This window comes from Pteropus vampyrus, unplaced genomic scaffold (assembly GCF_000151845.1).
Source record: "Pteropus vampyrus isolate Shadow unplaced genomic scaffold, Pvam_2.0 Scaffold42, whole genome shotgun sequence".
Classification (NCBI taxonomy): Eukaryota; Metazoa; Chordata; class Mammalia; order Chiroptera; family Pteropodidae; genus Pteropus; species Pteropus vampyrus.
In genome coordinates, this window is record NW_011888823.1 from 5526147 (window position 1) to 5542977 (window position 16831).

The window sequence follows — 16831 nt, forward strand, 5'->3', positions numbered from 1 at the left end:
CAGACCTCACCCAAGAGTCTCCAAACCCAGCTTTCTGTTGATAGGGAACAAATGCCATTGCGTGATCAGCATAAGCAGTGACGGCTGTGAGATGATCGGGCAAAGGACAACACCTGGGGAGGACTGAGAAACTCACCAGTGACCATGCCACAGTGCTGGGTGAGATAACTCCATGAGGGCTGCAATCCTCACCAAGATACCAGGTGAGGAGGAAATCCATTTTCCAGAAACTTCAAAGCACGTGAGTTACGTACGAAGATCAATAAGACCACAAGAGAAATAATACACCGATCAGAAAATAACAATGTCTCTTTATAAACTTGTATGAGATCTAAATATCCCTTATATATGCATATATTTACTACACAGAGAATTAGGTGATTCACTTCCATGTAACCTGCAGGGACCATCACCAGACCTTCCTGTCCCCGTGAATGGCTTCCTCTAGGTTCTGTGTAGAGCTCCCAGCACGACAGTGATGACAAGGCTTGCAGACTCCCCACACATCCAGGACCTAGATCAGGTCCAGCTGTTAACAGGAACAATACATTTAGAAAGGAACCAGGACAACTTCAGAACACTGCTTCCCTGGTGAGAAAGAGTTTAATGACAATAGCTCTCTTCATTGATAGTATGCACGTACTTGCACACTTACTCATTGCTATTTAAGGAGTTAAATAACAAGTATCACCTCACTCCAATACTAAGAACTTTTCCACAAAAGGCTGAAAGTTTTTACTGGACAGCTGTCATGTGAGGCTTAAAGGTAGAAAGTTTCCACACACGAAAGATGGATGTAAAGGCCAACACTTCCACACTGCCTCCCAGGCACCCGGACGCAGTGTGATGAGGTACAGAAATCCTCAAATGCCTGTAAGCCTCTGCTGCTTACGTTAACTGAGAACATTTAGGAATGAGGCTTTTTAAAGGCTGTTTTTATTTGTCAACCCACACAAATCACATGTTGTTATTGCTTATTTTGTTAAGAACAACTTCAGTAAATTAAGACATTTTACTACTTATAGGAATAGCCTCCCCAGTTCTTTAGTCCTTCAAAGAAGAGGATTAAACTGAATGAACATATAACTAAAACCACTAAGTACAGAAATTTCCATTATGAAGTCACCTATCTGATTAAATATATAATGGCAATAAATAATAGTGTAGAGAGCTTCTGGTGTGTTAGAAATAAAACACAAATAAGAAACAAGTCTATGATAAGCAGCCTTCATGCTATGTTTAAAGCTCAGATGACTTCAATCATTAGAACAGCTAGTATATGTTAAAAGTACTTACTAAATCATCCACATCGCCACCTTCTTCAAATACGGCTGCTGTGTCTTCACTGGGATTTTCTTTGGGGGCCAGAAACTGTGAATATAAAGTTGGTCATGAATACCAAAAGAACATTTTCCTCTCTTCTGATGAAGGAACAAACTGCTAGCACTGTAACAGGCAAATCTAAGAAGATCTGCTTAGCAAAGTCTCACTACAAATGGCCCAAAAGAAACATCTTCACATCTGCTCCTTCATTTGTCTTTGGACAAAAAGACTAATTTTGAAGTTGAGTAGTCCACACTACCTAGTCACAGAGAAAGTTCTTGTGAAGAGGCAGGAAATGACATGGCTCGCCAAGGTAGTGACAATGTAAAGGGGCCTACGTCGAGCACTGATGATACCTGATATTCCCATTTGTGCTTCCACAGGAAACACATGGGCTCATCAGCGTTAGGAAAAGAACCAAACTCCCCAAACCAGCAAGTCTTGGTCTCTTCTGAAGGGAGTGCAAGAATCAAGGGTCTGAGCTTAAAGATTATTATCATCCATTCTTCAACTCCACTGTGCACAGAAGAGATCAAAGGAAGAACTTCTTGTAAATGATGTGAAACAAAAAATGGGTGAGCTTGGGAGGTTGTTCAATTCCTTTCTGTAAATCCTTCAGTTTGTGTTAGAAATGGTTTGAAAACAGAAAGGTGGATGAGAAAACTTCTAGTGTTCGCTTCTGTTCAGCAGCAATGTTCCAGATCTGGAGCTTCTAAAAGGCAGACACATAAAAGAGCAAGGGCCTGAACTAAAATCTGCAAGGATTGAGGAGTGAAACTCAGATTTTAAAAGGGTAGTGAGTGCCCTTGAAAACCATCTGAACACTCCTGCTCTCCATCCTGTCCCTTCAAGAGACAGCGGTGGGGACTCTTTTTCGTCAAGACATGTGGTAACTACGTCTAAGAGCTAGGTTTTGTCAACCACTTATCTATCCTAATACCAGAAGTGATCTTCTGGTAGCATGAGTACTGAAAATGGTGGCAGAGATGGTTCTACAGGAGTGAGTGTTTTTAAAAGGAGAAGTGGAAGGTGGAGCATGCCTCTCTCCCCCCGCTGGCGCTCCTCGGGGTCAGTGTGCATGGAGCACGCCTGCGGTGAGTGCACCCGCCAGCCAGCCCACTTCTGCTCTCCTGCAGCTGCCTCCACCTAAGGGGAAAAGTGTAGTTACACTTTTCTCACTTTCTCAACATGAAAACATGCAAGAACTGCTTTCTCTATACATTCATGTTATATTTGTGGTACAACGGACACAATCGAGGCCTCTAAAACTAAAACATAAACACACTGAAATATGTCTAACAAATCAAAACCAACGTCACCCTTTAAGCATTAGGCTGTGTGTAGCAAGGCTACGACAAGCAGTCTTTGTGCTGTATTTACAACTCAGAGGACTTGAAGCACTGCACATCCTTCCTAATTGTGCTAACACACAGAGTTAGCAGAATGGCAACAGCGGCAACCGTCTGTGCAGAACTGGACGATGCTTCGTTAGCACTGTGCATGTGGCCATGATGGTTCCCTGTAGACACGAACTCTCTCCTGACTTTTCACCCCTCAGCCAAAAGCCACCTCCCCACTCATCATCTTCAAGCATGACCGAGAGGTTGGGAATCTGTCTTTTTCTAAAGCATTTGTGGATATTTCTATAGCCTTTTGACCACCCAAAACTGGACTGTTCAGTGCTGGGACTCAATGGTGTAAGAGGCAGAAAATGCCACCAATGGTGGTACAGTCTGGAACAGAACTGTAATGCAGCTTCTATATCATTAATTTTATTTATTCTGGTAGATTATTAATAAAGATATCTGAGGACCAAATACAGATAAATAAGAAAGCCACATATGTATTTGCATATGGTTTATGTCTAAAGGTTAAACTGCTCTATCTAAGATTCCCAAATTGATCTTTATTTATGATTCTCGTAATTATTACTGTTAAAAAATAATTTTTATTTTGTTTCTCTTCTCATTATCATTAATCTCCACATGATTTTCCCTATATCAGAAACACACAGCTAAGAATAAGACATCCATTTGGGGTGAAGAAAATAAAGAGTAGAGCTGTCATAAACCTCACTGGGGCCAAGAACGGCCAGCCCTTTCCAAACACAAACTCTGTGGGCCAAAAGGTTCTACAGCGCACTCATCTTTGATCACCCTTTAGTAACCTGATACACGGTAGGTACTTACTGATGAGTCTAGAAAATCTCTCATGTTTTTTTGGCACATGGTTCTAAAAGCTCCAATTCCCGTTCCCTCCCCACCTGCAAAGCCCCTTTCATACTGCAATGACAGGATAAATTAAGATAGGACCGCCTGCACAGATCGACCACGGTATATACAATTAAACACAAATGGCACATCTCTGAGACCAGACCTAACTCCTAGGAACTGAGGAGCAGCAGCAAACAATCTGTCGTTTCCATCAAGTGCTGAACATCTGCAACTGATTTTCCTGATAGATCTGCTCAACATTTCTGCGTAAGCAAATTACGGTTAAAAGCTGGGCTGCCATCCACAATCTTTCCCAAAGCCCCCAGGCAAGACTGAGCTCTTATACACATCACTCCTCATCATCAGAGTTTTTAACTGCAAGTAATTTCCAAGCTGTGCAGTGACAGGGAAGCTAGAGATATAGCAGAGAGTTCAGTAATTGGCCTGCTTTCTCAATAATCCCAACAGATTCTCTGAAAACATCAGAAAAAGGGAGGAGTCTAGTCTCATAATTTTTTGCGTGTGTCTTACCTCTGCAATATGCTGAAGAAGTAGAGAATAAATAGAAAGGGCACTGGTGTAACGCACTTCTCCTCCCTCGGACCACCGTCACTTACATGGGGTACCGAGAAAGAGCCTCTTTACTTGGAGATCTTAAGAGAATGGATAAATTCAATGCAATCCTGGCCATAAGCTGAGAAATGGAATCAATAACATCTGTATAAAATTTCCAGTCCTTTCCCTCCATAAAACTAGAAACATTCAGCTTGTGCTCAGAACCTTACCGATCCCCAAATTAAAAGCACATGGCTTCGGCTGGGCTGATTCAAACACCATCAAGCAAGTCCAAAAAAATCGCCCATAATCCAGATGTATAAAAGCACCAGAAAGAATAAAAGTCCACTTGTATATATTCTGCTAAAATAAAGCCCCCGGTAGTTATTTCATGCTATAAAAGCAGTAGAGTGCAACAGAGAAATCCTGCAACCTAGTATGGAAGAATAGAGCCATAACCTTAGCTCTGTCAGTTCCTCAGTAACCCTGGGCACTGGCTACTTAACTTTTCCATAACAAATTTTCCTCACAAATAAAATGGGAATATTACTTCTTACCCTATCTATCTCATGGAGTTGTACTGAGTTTCAGATGAAATAAAGTATGCAAAAATTTTTTCTGATGCTGTAGGTTTTATGTTCCAGTTCCTAAGAATATACCCAACATATGTCCACCAAATAATATGTACAAGAATATCCATAGCATTTTTCTTCATAACTGCCAGTTTGGAAACAATCAAGTGTCCATCAACAGGAGAACAGATAAGTAAATTGTGGTATAACCATAGAAGGGAATACTACAAAGCTATAAATAATGAACAATTCTTGACAATATAAATGAAACATAAAAGGCCTAATTCCAATTATAAGAAGGTTAAGAACAGGCAAAACTATTCTCAAGTGACAAATGTTGGAACAGTGGTTACCTTGGGGGATAGGGGAATTATGCCTGGGAAGGTACAAGGGAGCCTATGGGGTGATGAGAATATTCTATATTTTGATCTGGGAGCTAGGCATCAAGATATATGAATGTGTAAGAATTCATCAGGTTGCACATTTAAGATTTTTGTATTTACTGTATGTATTCTCAACTTCAATAAAGATTTAAAAATTATATCTTAAAAGTATCAAGGTCTAAACAAAAGTTAAGGTAACACTGTGACATTTTCATTACTGCTTTTCTTAGACTAGCATATAGAACAAAGACACCAGAGATTTAAGCCAGGAAAGGAAAGTGGAAAAGAACAAAGGAAAATATCCTGGGGTCCATCAAGGGCCAGCAGCTAGAGACCACTGTTCTCAGGAAATGATTCTTAATTCCGATCTTATAATCCTTCACAAGACTTTGGTGATCTCTCACACAAAAACGAGCATACTCTTGAAAGAGGGGGTGTGAGAATCTTTTCTTTATGTAGATGTGGCAGGTGGCATTCTAAGGTGGGGGCATGGAGAGGTGGGGCCAAATCTGACTATAGTAGGAGTCCAAGGGTCTGGATTCCGGTCAGTCCTACTGGCCAAGAACTTGTTGTAAGACACTGAGCAAATCAACTTCACCTCTCTAGATAGCATCTGTAAAATGACCAGATGGCTAAGCTCTGAGCACATATGACATTAAGCTGGAGAATCAATGTCAACAATAACAAAGAAAACTAACATAGGCTGCTACAAGAAAGATTAGTGTTAAAAAGATGATTTCTCCCGCAAAGAGCGTGGATCAAATGTTTAGGCATAGCTCAGCCTCTTAGAATCCCATGAGAAACAATACTCCAAAGCCATGGGGATAAATCCTCTGTCCCCAGCGTGTTCTTAATACAGAGTTAAAAGAATGTAGGAGGTCGGCCTACAATTGGTTTCCTGGCCAATGGCTTACTATGAGGCCTCAGACAGGTCATTTTACTTCTCAAGGCACTAAGTTTTTCATCTATAAAATAAGAAGTTTGCACTAGATCGGTATTTTTCAGGTTCTGCTCTGTGAGGTCCTCCGAGTCCCCTGGGCATGGGTACTCCCCATCTGCCACGTCCACTGTCCATCAGCTGAGGAGTGCCACCTTTATCCGTTTTACATAACAGGCTTCCTTGTAAGCTTTCAGTTTTAAAAATAAAAACTCAGTAAGGAGGTCATCAGGATTCTTTCCAGCTGAATACAATTCTTTTCAACATAAGCCAATGTTCTCTGCCTCAGTTAAGTATCTGGCTTGTATAGGTTCTTCTAATCCAGTGCTTTTCGGCAGCGCCATTATCAACGCTGGGCCAGATAATTATTTGTTTGGGGGATGCCCCGTGCTCTGCAGGGTGTTTCCAATCACTCTTGGCCTTTGCTCAGTAGGGGTCAGCAGCATGCCCCTGCCGCAACCACCAATCACGTCTCCAGACTGCCAAATGCCGTCTAGGGAGCAAAATCTCCTGGTTGAGAACCACTGTCCTAACTATAACACAGGTTAGCAAGAAGAAACGTAAAAAAGGAAAAAAAAGGTTTTTGATAACAAAGATAAACTTCAAGTGGAGGACCAGTCTATCCTGATCTTCCACAAGTCCAGGTCTTGTGGCCAAGGGCTAAAGCCCAGGTGCTCCTGGAATGTGCCAGGATGCACAGCCACAATTCTGTCCACACCATGCTTTGAGAATGAAGTGATGGATGGAAGGTACACAAGAGCTACACAAAGACTTTACCAAACATCAAATGTTAATGCCATGTCTAAGAATAGCAAGTAGAAAATGGAAAAAGTTAAGAATTGACAGGTTATAATGACAATAAAAATGAACATAAAAGGGGTAAGAGCTATTCCAGGCTTCAAAATGAAATGAGAGGTATCAGTACGCTTAAAAGAAAATGACTATTTGTATCTAAATTTATGTGATGGAAAAACTTTCTATTTCTGCAGCAGGGCTGACTTACCTATATTTGTCAAAGAGTCAAAAAATCCACACATTTCTAGAATACAGTGGGGGGAATGGCACTCCTTAAGATTTGCAAGTATAAAGTTAAGATTCAGTTTTCACTTCAAATGGACATCCCTGGATAATTATTTCCCTTCAAATCATCAACATTTTATAGCAAGAATTTGATAGCTTGTCAACTTTAAATAACTTGTAAATATCTTGAAAAGAGTTTAAGAGCACCATGAAGATTGTTCTTCAATCTCTCTGATTATAGTCAAGTTTCCTTAATTGATTATTTGAGAAGTGACAAAATGTAACACTTGTTTTGAAGGCAATGTAAATGACTTTTTAAACACATGATCAAAAGTGATTATGCTTCCCTAACTTGGCCAAGAGAAATAGCTGAAGCGTGTCTCTCCTATTAAAACCACAAGGAATCAGCTTCCATGAGCCAGAATCTCTCTAGGTAATTCTCCCCATTACCATCTGTAAATGTGCAATCTCTTCTACACGTCTCCCCAAATATCAACAGGTGCCATTTAAAAACGTTTTTAATACAAAGGATTAAGTCTTTACTCTGAAAAACAAAACAAAGGATTCATGTGATACTGAAGGAGACGTAAAAGCATAATCTTGCAAGTCAGACATGACAGCATGCACATGTGAGGCAGAACCATAGGCTCTACTGTGTTTACTGTTTCTTCTTTATTTGAAGATGGAGAAGTTTTCAGAACTGTCTTAAATTACAACCAACTGAAATCAGTTCTGCTGATAGTAGAATCACGTAAGGACACCACCCCATATGTAATCATTAACTGAAATTCCTCTCCACAGCTTAATTATCAGACAATAAAATTCCTTTTGGAAAAGCTCTGTGCCCTTAAATTTCAAAGAAGATACCACACATGCAACAAAGAACAAACCTCAGACTGTCTGCAAGAAGCATATTATCCCTTCTTCGATTTCTTTCCTCTCTAATATTCTGCATTCACTTAGCTGTGACACCTTTGGTTAAATGTACTGCTGTGAAGAAAACTACCTTTTTAAGATCACTGCTCCCCTCTTCCTCCAAAAACCGTAATATGTACTCAACTCTCATCTAGATAACAGATATTATTTTAATACAACAATGACTAAAATTATTTGTCTTGACTAATTTTACTTGTTTAGCAAAAACTGATAAGCCTTTACCATATTGATGATTAATTTTATGTGTCAACTTAGGTAAGTTATGGTACCCAGTTACTGCTTCAAACACCAGTCTCAATGTTGCTGTGAAGGTATTTTGTAGATGTGATTAACTTTTATAATCAGCTAACATTAAGTAAAGATTACCCTCAATAATGTTGCTAGCCCTCATCTAATCGGTTCTCATCCAAAGGAAATCTGCCTCAAGACTGTAACACAGAAATCCTGCTTGAGTTTCCAGCTTGCTGACCTGCCCTACAACTTTCAGATGCGCCAGCCTACACAATTGTGTGAGCCAAGTTCTTAAAATAAATCAATCTAAACTCTTTCTCTCTCTCTCTCTCTCCCTCTCAACCCCTTCTGAGACAATAATCAGCATCTATGCTGCTAAAGTTACAAGGTATTACTTTCTGAAAGCAAAGACCATATCTATTTTAAAAAATGCTTTTGCCAGGCACAGTACTTAATAAAAATTATTGTATATTCTGACTACTCTCCCAAACAACATTATTGTCTCTGCCAAATGACTTTATAAAAATTCAAGGCATTTTAATTTGGCCTGAATTTAGCCATATGATGAACATTTCCAGCCCTCTTCTGGCCATTCCTTTAAGATTCCTGTTCTGCCACTTCAGACCGACCTCTCCCTTACTGTGTGTAGTTATTTTTCGAGTCTCACTCCCTCCTATGCAACCTTGTAACTGAGTTTCTAGAGGACTGGGGTGCTGTCTTATCATCCAACACAGTGTCTAGCATATAGCAGAGGCTTAGCTTAGTACATACCTGACAGCTGCCAAGTGCTGTGCTAGCAGGACTGGATCAGTCAGTGACTAACTGAAACTTAATGTTATGAACCATCTACTTTTGAGCTATTCAATTTAATTTCATTAAAATGTCATCAAAAACCTGAGGTATAATAAAGGATTACTGAGCTAAATAGCCACATGCATTTGACTCACAGCTAAATCAGATTCAGTATTCCTATACCAAACAACAGGGAGACACTGGCCAAATGGCCTGTGTCAATCCAAGTGCACGGGGTTTGCGTACACGGGGTCTTCTACTTACTGAAAACACGTGGATGTGCCTTATGCTAGAATACTAGTGTTCTCTACCTTGCTGCAAATTACAATGACCACGGGGGCTTTCAAAATTCAAAACCATGCCTAGGACCCATCTCAGATAAACAGTAGCTTGGGGGAGGGGCCCGGTCATCAGCACTTTTTTAAAAACAAAACAGCTCCCAGGTGACTACTGTGTGGCCAGGGTGAGAATCCCTGGGCTAAAGGGATTTCATAGCCTAGACCCTATGGTCCAGGCTAAGCTTGGACTCCGGAGCTACTGAAGCTGGGATCACGTATGAGCTCTGGAAACATACCACAGTCTATGGAAAACTGAGTGAAATTATAATTTCTCCCATAAGGATGCTGCAGCTGAAGCAATTTGCCTGTTGGTTGAGTAAAAATGGGTATATTAATTTTAGTTACCCTTAAAATTTGACTTCTTCAAGTAAGAATGGGCATCAAGACAATGATATCCACTGCAATGACAGACACATCTGAAGACAGAGACTTATCAATACCTTTTTGGCTTCTTCATCTGTGACAGAACTTCCAGAGGCTTCATCTTTGGTGATCAGAGTAATTCCATCTAAAAAATAATTCACAGAGTAAAATCCAAGGACAGAATTAACCCCAGTTCCACCCTCCTTTCCACCATACCTCCTTCCATTTTGCACTGGAGATTTTTAAAACTATAAAGGTGCTCTTCCCTATAAGAAATATCAAACTCTAAAGGTACTTAACTCACATTGTTCCTTCCATTTTACATTATCCTTTCTCCTATTTTTGCTTGTGTAAAATAAAGGCCACTTCTCAAATGCTACCTGCTCCATGAAGTCTTCCTTGACTAAATCCAGGTAGAAATACTCTCTCCTTTAGAATTCTCTGATCACTTTATTTATCTCTTTGAAATGGCTCTCATCATATCTTATCCTGCATGACTATTTGTATAAATTTTATCTCTCCTAACAGTACTATACACCTTTTTCTAAGGCAGGGATGAGGTTTTATTCACCTTTATATTCCTCTCAATGTAATACGCAGCAGCAGCTCAGTAAATAAATAACAGAATGACTTCTAGTAGTATTACTTGCTATTGATGGAATGGCGAGAAGGCTAAGGTCAGGAGGAAACATGCTCTTACCATGGCCATGCCTATCATTTAACATGCAATTTTAGCTTAGTGAGAGCAAATTAAGGATAGAAAATCACTCTTTAGTTTTTTCTTCTTCCTAAGATTTTCTCCTGCCTCAAACATCTGATGTGTGAAACACTTTCAGGAAGGCACATCCATTTAACATCCATTTGCACCTAGAAATGGCACAAGTGATGTGTATTCTCTCAATGGGATATTAACTCTCAGAAAATACATATCTTGTGTATGTCCTGTAAATTTCTTTTCAGCAAACAATATGCTAGAGGCATTCAATAAATACCAAAACCAATCTCTTTCATCTACTTGGTTGGCAGCAGAGACATGAGAGTGATTTGAGTAAGCCCCACTCACCACCTATTCTAATTGCTTTTGCTCCCCGGTGTTAAAGGGATGAAAAATTAACTGTCAGAGAAATGGTTGCCTGTGTGAGGAAAAGCTGCCCATTGGAAGTCGGACGGATAGGTATAGAACTCCTTTACACGGAATTTGCACAGAAAGACACAGGTCGAAATTAATTTGGGGGCTCTGCTTCAAGCGAGAAGTTTCACACTTTCAACATTGTTGTTTTTCTAGTATCTATTTTTATGATGTAATATCTTATACTTGGGTTCTAAGAGAAAATCAAGTCAGGTTTTAAAAAATGGGCAAAGAGCAATGAAGAAAATCAAACATCAAGCCTAAAGTTTAAAGAGTGTGTGGCTGCCTTCTTTCTAGGTTTAATTTGTGTTGGTCACTGTGGTCAGTGAGGAACTGAGTGATTTTGGTACATGAAGATGCTGGTCTGCTGATAAGAAAAGCCCAAGAACAGGGAAATAAAAGGTAACAGGAGAGCAAAATATGGGCGAGGTCGATGAAAGTGCTATGGATCCAGCAGGGCTGAAAGTGTCTATGAATCTGAGAAAGGGGGCAATTTTGCCCACACAACTTCTCTCAATAAATAGAAAAGTGCAATCTTGGAAACAGGTCATGTTACCTAGAGTTTAAGATGGGACTTATACGTTTACTTATTATTTATCACTTTGTATTTATGCTTATTTTTAGTTAACTGAATCCTGAGAATTTCCTAAATCCACACAGAAAGTCATCACATGATATAATTTATACTTAGAGTTTATATTTATAAAAAAATGGCATAAATATTTGGAGAAGATGACAGCTTACCCTGAACGACGATTTCCCAGAAATGATTTAATTGTTTAATTTCTACTTTCTCTCGAAGGGCTTTCAGGAAATTGTTAAAGCGCTGCTCTTCGGAAAACTGTGGTGGCAACGTGGGGGTAGAGGAGGTGGCAAGTCAGAGCACATACAAAAATAAAGTCATCCCCAGACTGAAGTACTACATACACTGAATCCACCATTTATAAAAATTTTAAAAATGCATCTATCTATTTACATAATGTTCTTTGGTAAATGGGAAACTGACATTTCAAATTTCAGATTTGTTTGCTGGGAATCTGAACTCCTTTACCCGTGGAAGGAAGGTAGAGAACTTCCCAGAGCCACACAGTTTTTTGGTGGCTGGGTACTTTGTTTTTTAACTTTTAATATAGACATATTCAAACAAAAAGAAAGAATAATTCATTGAACACTCATGGACCCATCACACAACTTCGACAATTATCAACTTGGCCAGTCTTGTTTCATCTACACCCCTACCTTCTCCCACAACCCTTGGGTTGTTTGGAAGCGAATTTTCGTCATCTTATTTCATCTATAAATATTTCAATAAGCAATATCTAAAACATATAGAAATTTAAGAAAAAAATACTCATAAAAATTAATAATAATTCCTGAATAGGAGCAAAAACCCACTCAGTATTCACATTTTCCCAACTGTTCCATAAAACAGCTTTTTTTAAAAAAGTTTTATAGTTAGAAAGGTCTATACATTAAGATTAATTCCGTTCTAAAGTTTCTTTTGATCCTCCTCTCTCTCTTTTTTTTTTTGTTTTTTAAAGAAATCTAATCACCTGGTACCTTTAAGGACATGTGGTGGGGACAGTACAAGGAAGTGCTATCAGATACTCCATCTAGCCCTGGGGCGGCAGCGGGGTGGGGGTGGGGGGTTTACTTAAAAAACAATATGTTTCCACTGTTTTCATCTAACCAAATTTTTCTCCACCTGAGTCATCCTTGTCTTATACTTTGCCAAAATTTTGTCTTTTATCTGTAGGGAACTGGGGTCATCTACATCTGAATCTCTTATTCTATTCTAACCATTTTTTCATTTTTTTATCATTCTTTATAGTACCTAAACAATTTAAGAATTAATTTGCTCATTAATTCAGCAAATATTTAATAAGAACCCACATAAGAACTAACATATCCCACAACTATGCCTACTTAAAAAATACGGTTTCTGATTTAAACTTGCAAACTCTTGCCTAAAGTTTGGAGGGTTTTTGGAAGTGTTTTCTAAACATTTCTAATAAAATCAACAAAAAGCCCACACAAAACGTAGGGTAGAGGTGCTGAGTAATTTTCAGTGTCCACTCCTACCCCACTCCCAGCCCCTGTATTCAGATTCTTACTCTTGTCTTTAGAAAATCCTTCTCAATAACTACGCCAATATATATTTTCCATTAATTTCCTTAAAAGAGTTGGCCCATCCTTTAAAATGATTACTGGATTATCAGAGGTTACAATGGAAATTTCCTTGGTTCTCTAATAGGAACCATACAGCCAGGCTACAGTATAATAAAAAGCTAACTCCCAGGGATAAAACACTCTACCGACTCACCCATCTTTATTCTCTCTCAGGTATGACACTGATAGTAAGATGAGTTAGTCATTTCTACTTCTCTTGGCATACATTGCTATTCACAGTGAGAATGATTATTTCAAAGCCCAGGCTTATTCGTGGGATGCTGCATGTCTCTCCCCTGTGGTGCTGGCTAAACCGTTTAGGAAGAGGCTAGGATAGCCTTACCTGAATGGCTTCTTCCCGGAAGGCTTTGATGCAGTCCATGGTCTTCATAAAATACGGTATTTCGTTAGTATCCAAAAACTGTTCAATGTGATTTATTAGCTGGTGACTCACTAGAACACAAGATAATAAATTAATTTTTCTCTATTTGAGTGATGCATGTTACAGAGAATATATTCTTCTGTGTGCCTATTGGTATGTATTATGGTTCAAAAGCCTCATGGTCAGTATGCACAAAAGCCAAACTTCTTTTTGTGGGAGTGGAGGGGTGGCGGGATCGAGATGCAAAATGCTTATTCCAAAAGTCTATATTTAAAAAGTGTGGGTAGTACTTACTGAATAAAATTTAATTTCTAACATGCTTAGAATTATAGCTAAATGTTCCATTTGGTATTACAAATACTAAGTTATTAGGAGTTTTTTTAATTGTTGTTGTTGTTGCCTTTTACCCTCCCCCGCTCCCCCGAATTTAGGGGTCATTTCATTTGGGTAATTCACAACTGCCTATACTGATGTAGTCATAGAAAACAGAAGCTCTAGTCCTTCCCCTAATTCCACTCAGGGTAAATATCAAACATTGCAAGACAGTGAAAAATAATGAGCCAGGGATAGTCTATCTTATATCATTCCTAGGCCAAGTTAGGAAAGACCAGCCTTATTTTAATTTCATAATAATCCTTTAGAATGGGAAGTCATTGCTACATATCTTCTGCCCTCAGCTGAACCAAACGTTCTCTACAAGCCATGGATACTTAATAAACAATAACTGTCAACCAGCAATGTTATAAATGATCCAGAAAAAGAAAATACATTAATAATGTTATCATTTTCCAAGATGGACTGCAACTTGAGGCTGCCTCACAAACAATTCTTCAGTATGAAAAAAAGCAAAGGAAAATAGGGACATAAAGTCACCATGGAACTGAAGTTGCTGAGCAGATCAAAACTGACCCTCGCGATGTGTTTAGAGGAATAAACCAAGGGGATATACACCTTCATGGCCTAAAGGTTCACTCTCACCTGTCCCCTGAAACCACTTACCAGCTGGCTGTTCAGCAATTTATGCTGAATGATAAAGATATTCTAAGATCATATGTTTGCCATAATCATGACCTCATCTGAGCATTCTAATGGTTATGAATGTGTGTACACAATATTAATGAAAACTACTTTCAAGGCTCACCTATAAAGGCTACTAATTGAATCGCAGTGACCTGACAGTGCCACCAACTTATTTCCTAAGGATCTTGAAGCACGTGGAAAGGATTAAAAAACTGGATGAAGTGTTTTCTAATATAATAATTTTGCAGCAAGAGAAAATATCCCCAGTAACCATTTCATCTCTTCTACCAACTAGGAGATTATGAACTCCATTATAATAAGGTACTTAACAGACGTGAGGGATTAAAGAAACACTCCCCTGCAATTTCAGAAATCTTTACCAATGTATCCTACAGCAGTAAATTAATATCCAATAACAATTCAAAGGAGAGAAAGAATATTTGGATGGGTCTTTTTAAATAATACAACCCTGATTAATAAGCAGAGCAGAAAACCATCAACAGAAGCTCAAAGCAATAGAAGCTATCTCTTTTTTTCAGCTTGGAAAGGTGAAGTAACAGAAATGTTTGATATTTCTTGCACCGCTTACAGTAGCCTCCTTTCTTAGATAGTCTGACACAAAGTTCACTCAGAGTTATATATCTGGGCACAAATAAGAGCCTTTTAGGTCAATGGCAGATATCCTAGAGATTCCAAGTTTCTCATTTCTTTTGAATGAGAATGAGGACTCTTAGCAAGCTATAATGTAAATGTTCCTATATGCTTGATTTAGTAATCATTTTCATTAATTTAACCTGGTAAATATTTATTGTATAAGTGTTGCATATAAGACACTATGATATGTTCTGCGGAAGATTCAGTTAAGTTGAAGATAAGATCCTTGCCTATGAGGAGTTCACAGTCTAACAGAGGTTATAACACATACATAGAAAAATAATAGGAGGTAAACGTGAAGAGTGCCATGAGGGGTATGGAAATATATCAACTGATCTGAACTTTTAAAAATCTGTGGTGATTGTAAGAAAGCTTCATGAATTAACATGGTTTTTTAGCTGGGCAATGAAAAATAGAAGTTGCCTGTCACACAGCAGAAAACAAAATGAGAAAAGTAGAAAGAATAGAGGTGGGAAAGTACAAGGTGTGAAGAAAAGCAAATGATCCAGTATGCGGAGTCCATGGATCGGAGTACACGGGGGGAAAAAGGGAGGAGTAAGAATCAGACATAAAGAGGAGGGAGAGAAGGGAGTCACGAGAAGAAAGAATAATATGTGTGACAGTCCTGAGGCAGGATAGAGCCTGGCTCCTTAGAAAGTATGGGGGAAAAGGGTACAAGACAAAGTCTTTAAGAAACTACAACATGTAGAGGCTAGACGGAGGAAAGGGAGCCTATGAAGGAGCCTAAGAAGGGATAGTCAGGGAAATGGATGAAAATCAGGAGGATACAGCATCAAGATACTAAGAAAAGAGATGATCTGAAGAGGAGAGTTGTCTGTTGCATTATAAAGTATTATACAAATAATACTGCATATTATTATTACATAAAGACCGCAAGGAAAAGAGTATAATAAAGAGCATAAGGGATTAAAAACTGAAACTTAGGGAGTCCTTAGACTCAGAAGCCCATGTAGCAACCACAAAGGCACCAAACTGCTTTGCTAAAACATAGCTTTCTGACCCATTTTATCTTGAAGTATGATGGAACACACACACACACACACACACACACACACACACACACACGCACACACACACACACGCACACAGTTATCATCTTACAGACAAAAATATTCAAGAGGCTAAAATAAAGCAAATGCAAAAGGCAACAATCCACTTGCAATAACATGGGAAAGAAGGATTCAAAGAAAAGGAAGTAGGAATGTCGATAGCCAGTTTCTATTTGAGAATTAAGTCCTTTTGTATCTGTGGGCCTATCTGGATTTGGTTTCCTTATTTACATGTTATACTGTTCTAGCCTTTCCTCCAGAAGGCTCAGGAACACAGATAAACATATCCATACTTCCAACAAATCCAATGAATACAAAGACCCAGATTTTGCCCTTCTAGGAATAATCAGTTACATGGTTTGTGCATCTGGCCCATGATTCTGAATTCTGTCCCTCTACCTAGACTATTTTGTGGTTCAATGATTGTAATGAACGATCTAACACTAGCGAATACCGGTGATGGATGATGCTTTTAATAATATACTGAGTATCAAAATGGGGTGTGGACAAGAGACTTCCCTTCCCAAGTTTGGTGGCACTTCTTATTTTCCTGCCACTTTTAATAAAAGTAAAATGCAGAAGTGCCTGACAAAAATAATATCCTTTGGCTGGAGTATGCTTTGACTACCCCCCATGCCCCACACAAAGGAAATGTTGAGCATCGGAGTGCTTTTCTCTGCTTCTACATCGATCACAGGGCTAAGGAACGGCCTGTCAGTCTTCATACTCAGTAAGTCACAGCCC

General features: G+C 39.0%; 1 protein-coding gene across 3 annotated transcripts in view; it reads right to left on the bottom strand.

Annotated features, from left to right (window-relative positions):
• Positions 1 to 291: 291 nt before the first annotated feature.
• XRCC5 (X-ray repair cross complementing 5) overlaps positions 292 to 16831 on the bottom strand; it is a 77199-nt gene continuing 60659 nt past the window's right edge. For all 3 annotated transcript variants that reach the window (XM_011358637.2, XM_011358636.2, XM_023529785.1), the window contains exons 17-21: positions 13305 to 13414; positions 11537 to 11633; positions 9741 to 9808; positions 1297 to 1371; positions 292 to 529 (exon numbers count right to left, since the gene is read on the bottom strand). In XM_011358637.2, coding sequence (XP_011356939.1) covers positions 515 to 529; positions 1297 to 1371; positions 9741 to 9808; positions 11537 to 11633; positions 13305 to 13414 — 365 coding nt within the window. In that variant the 3' untranslated portion in view covers positions 292 to 514. The remainder of the gene's footprint in view (positions 530 to 1296; positions 1372 to 9740; positions 9809 to 11536; positions 11634 to 13304; positions 13415 to 16831) is intronic.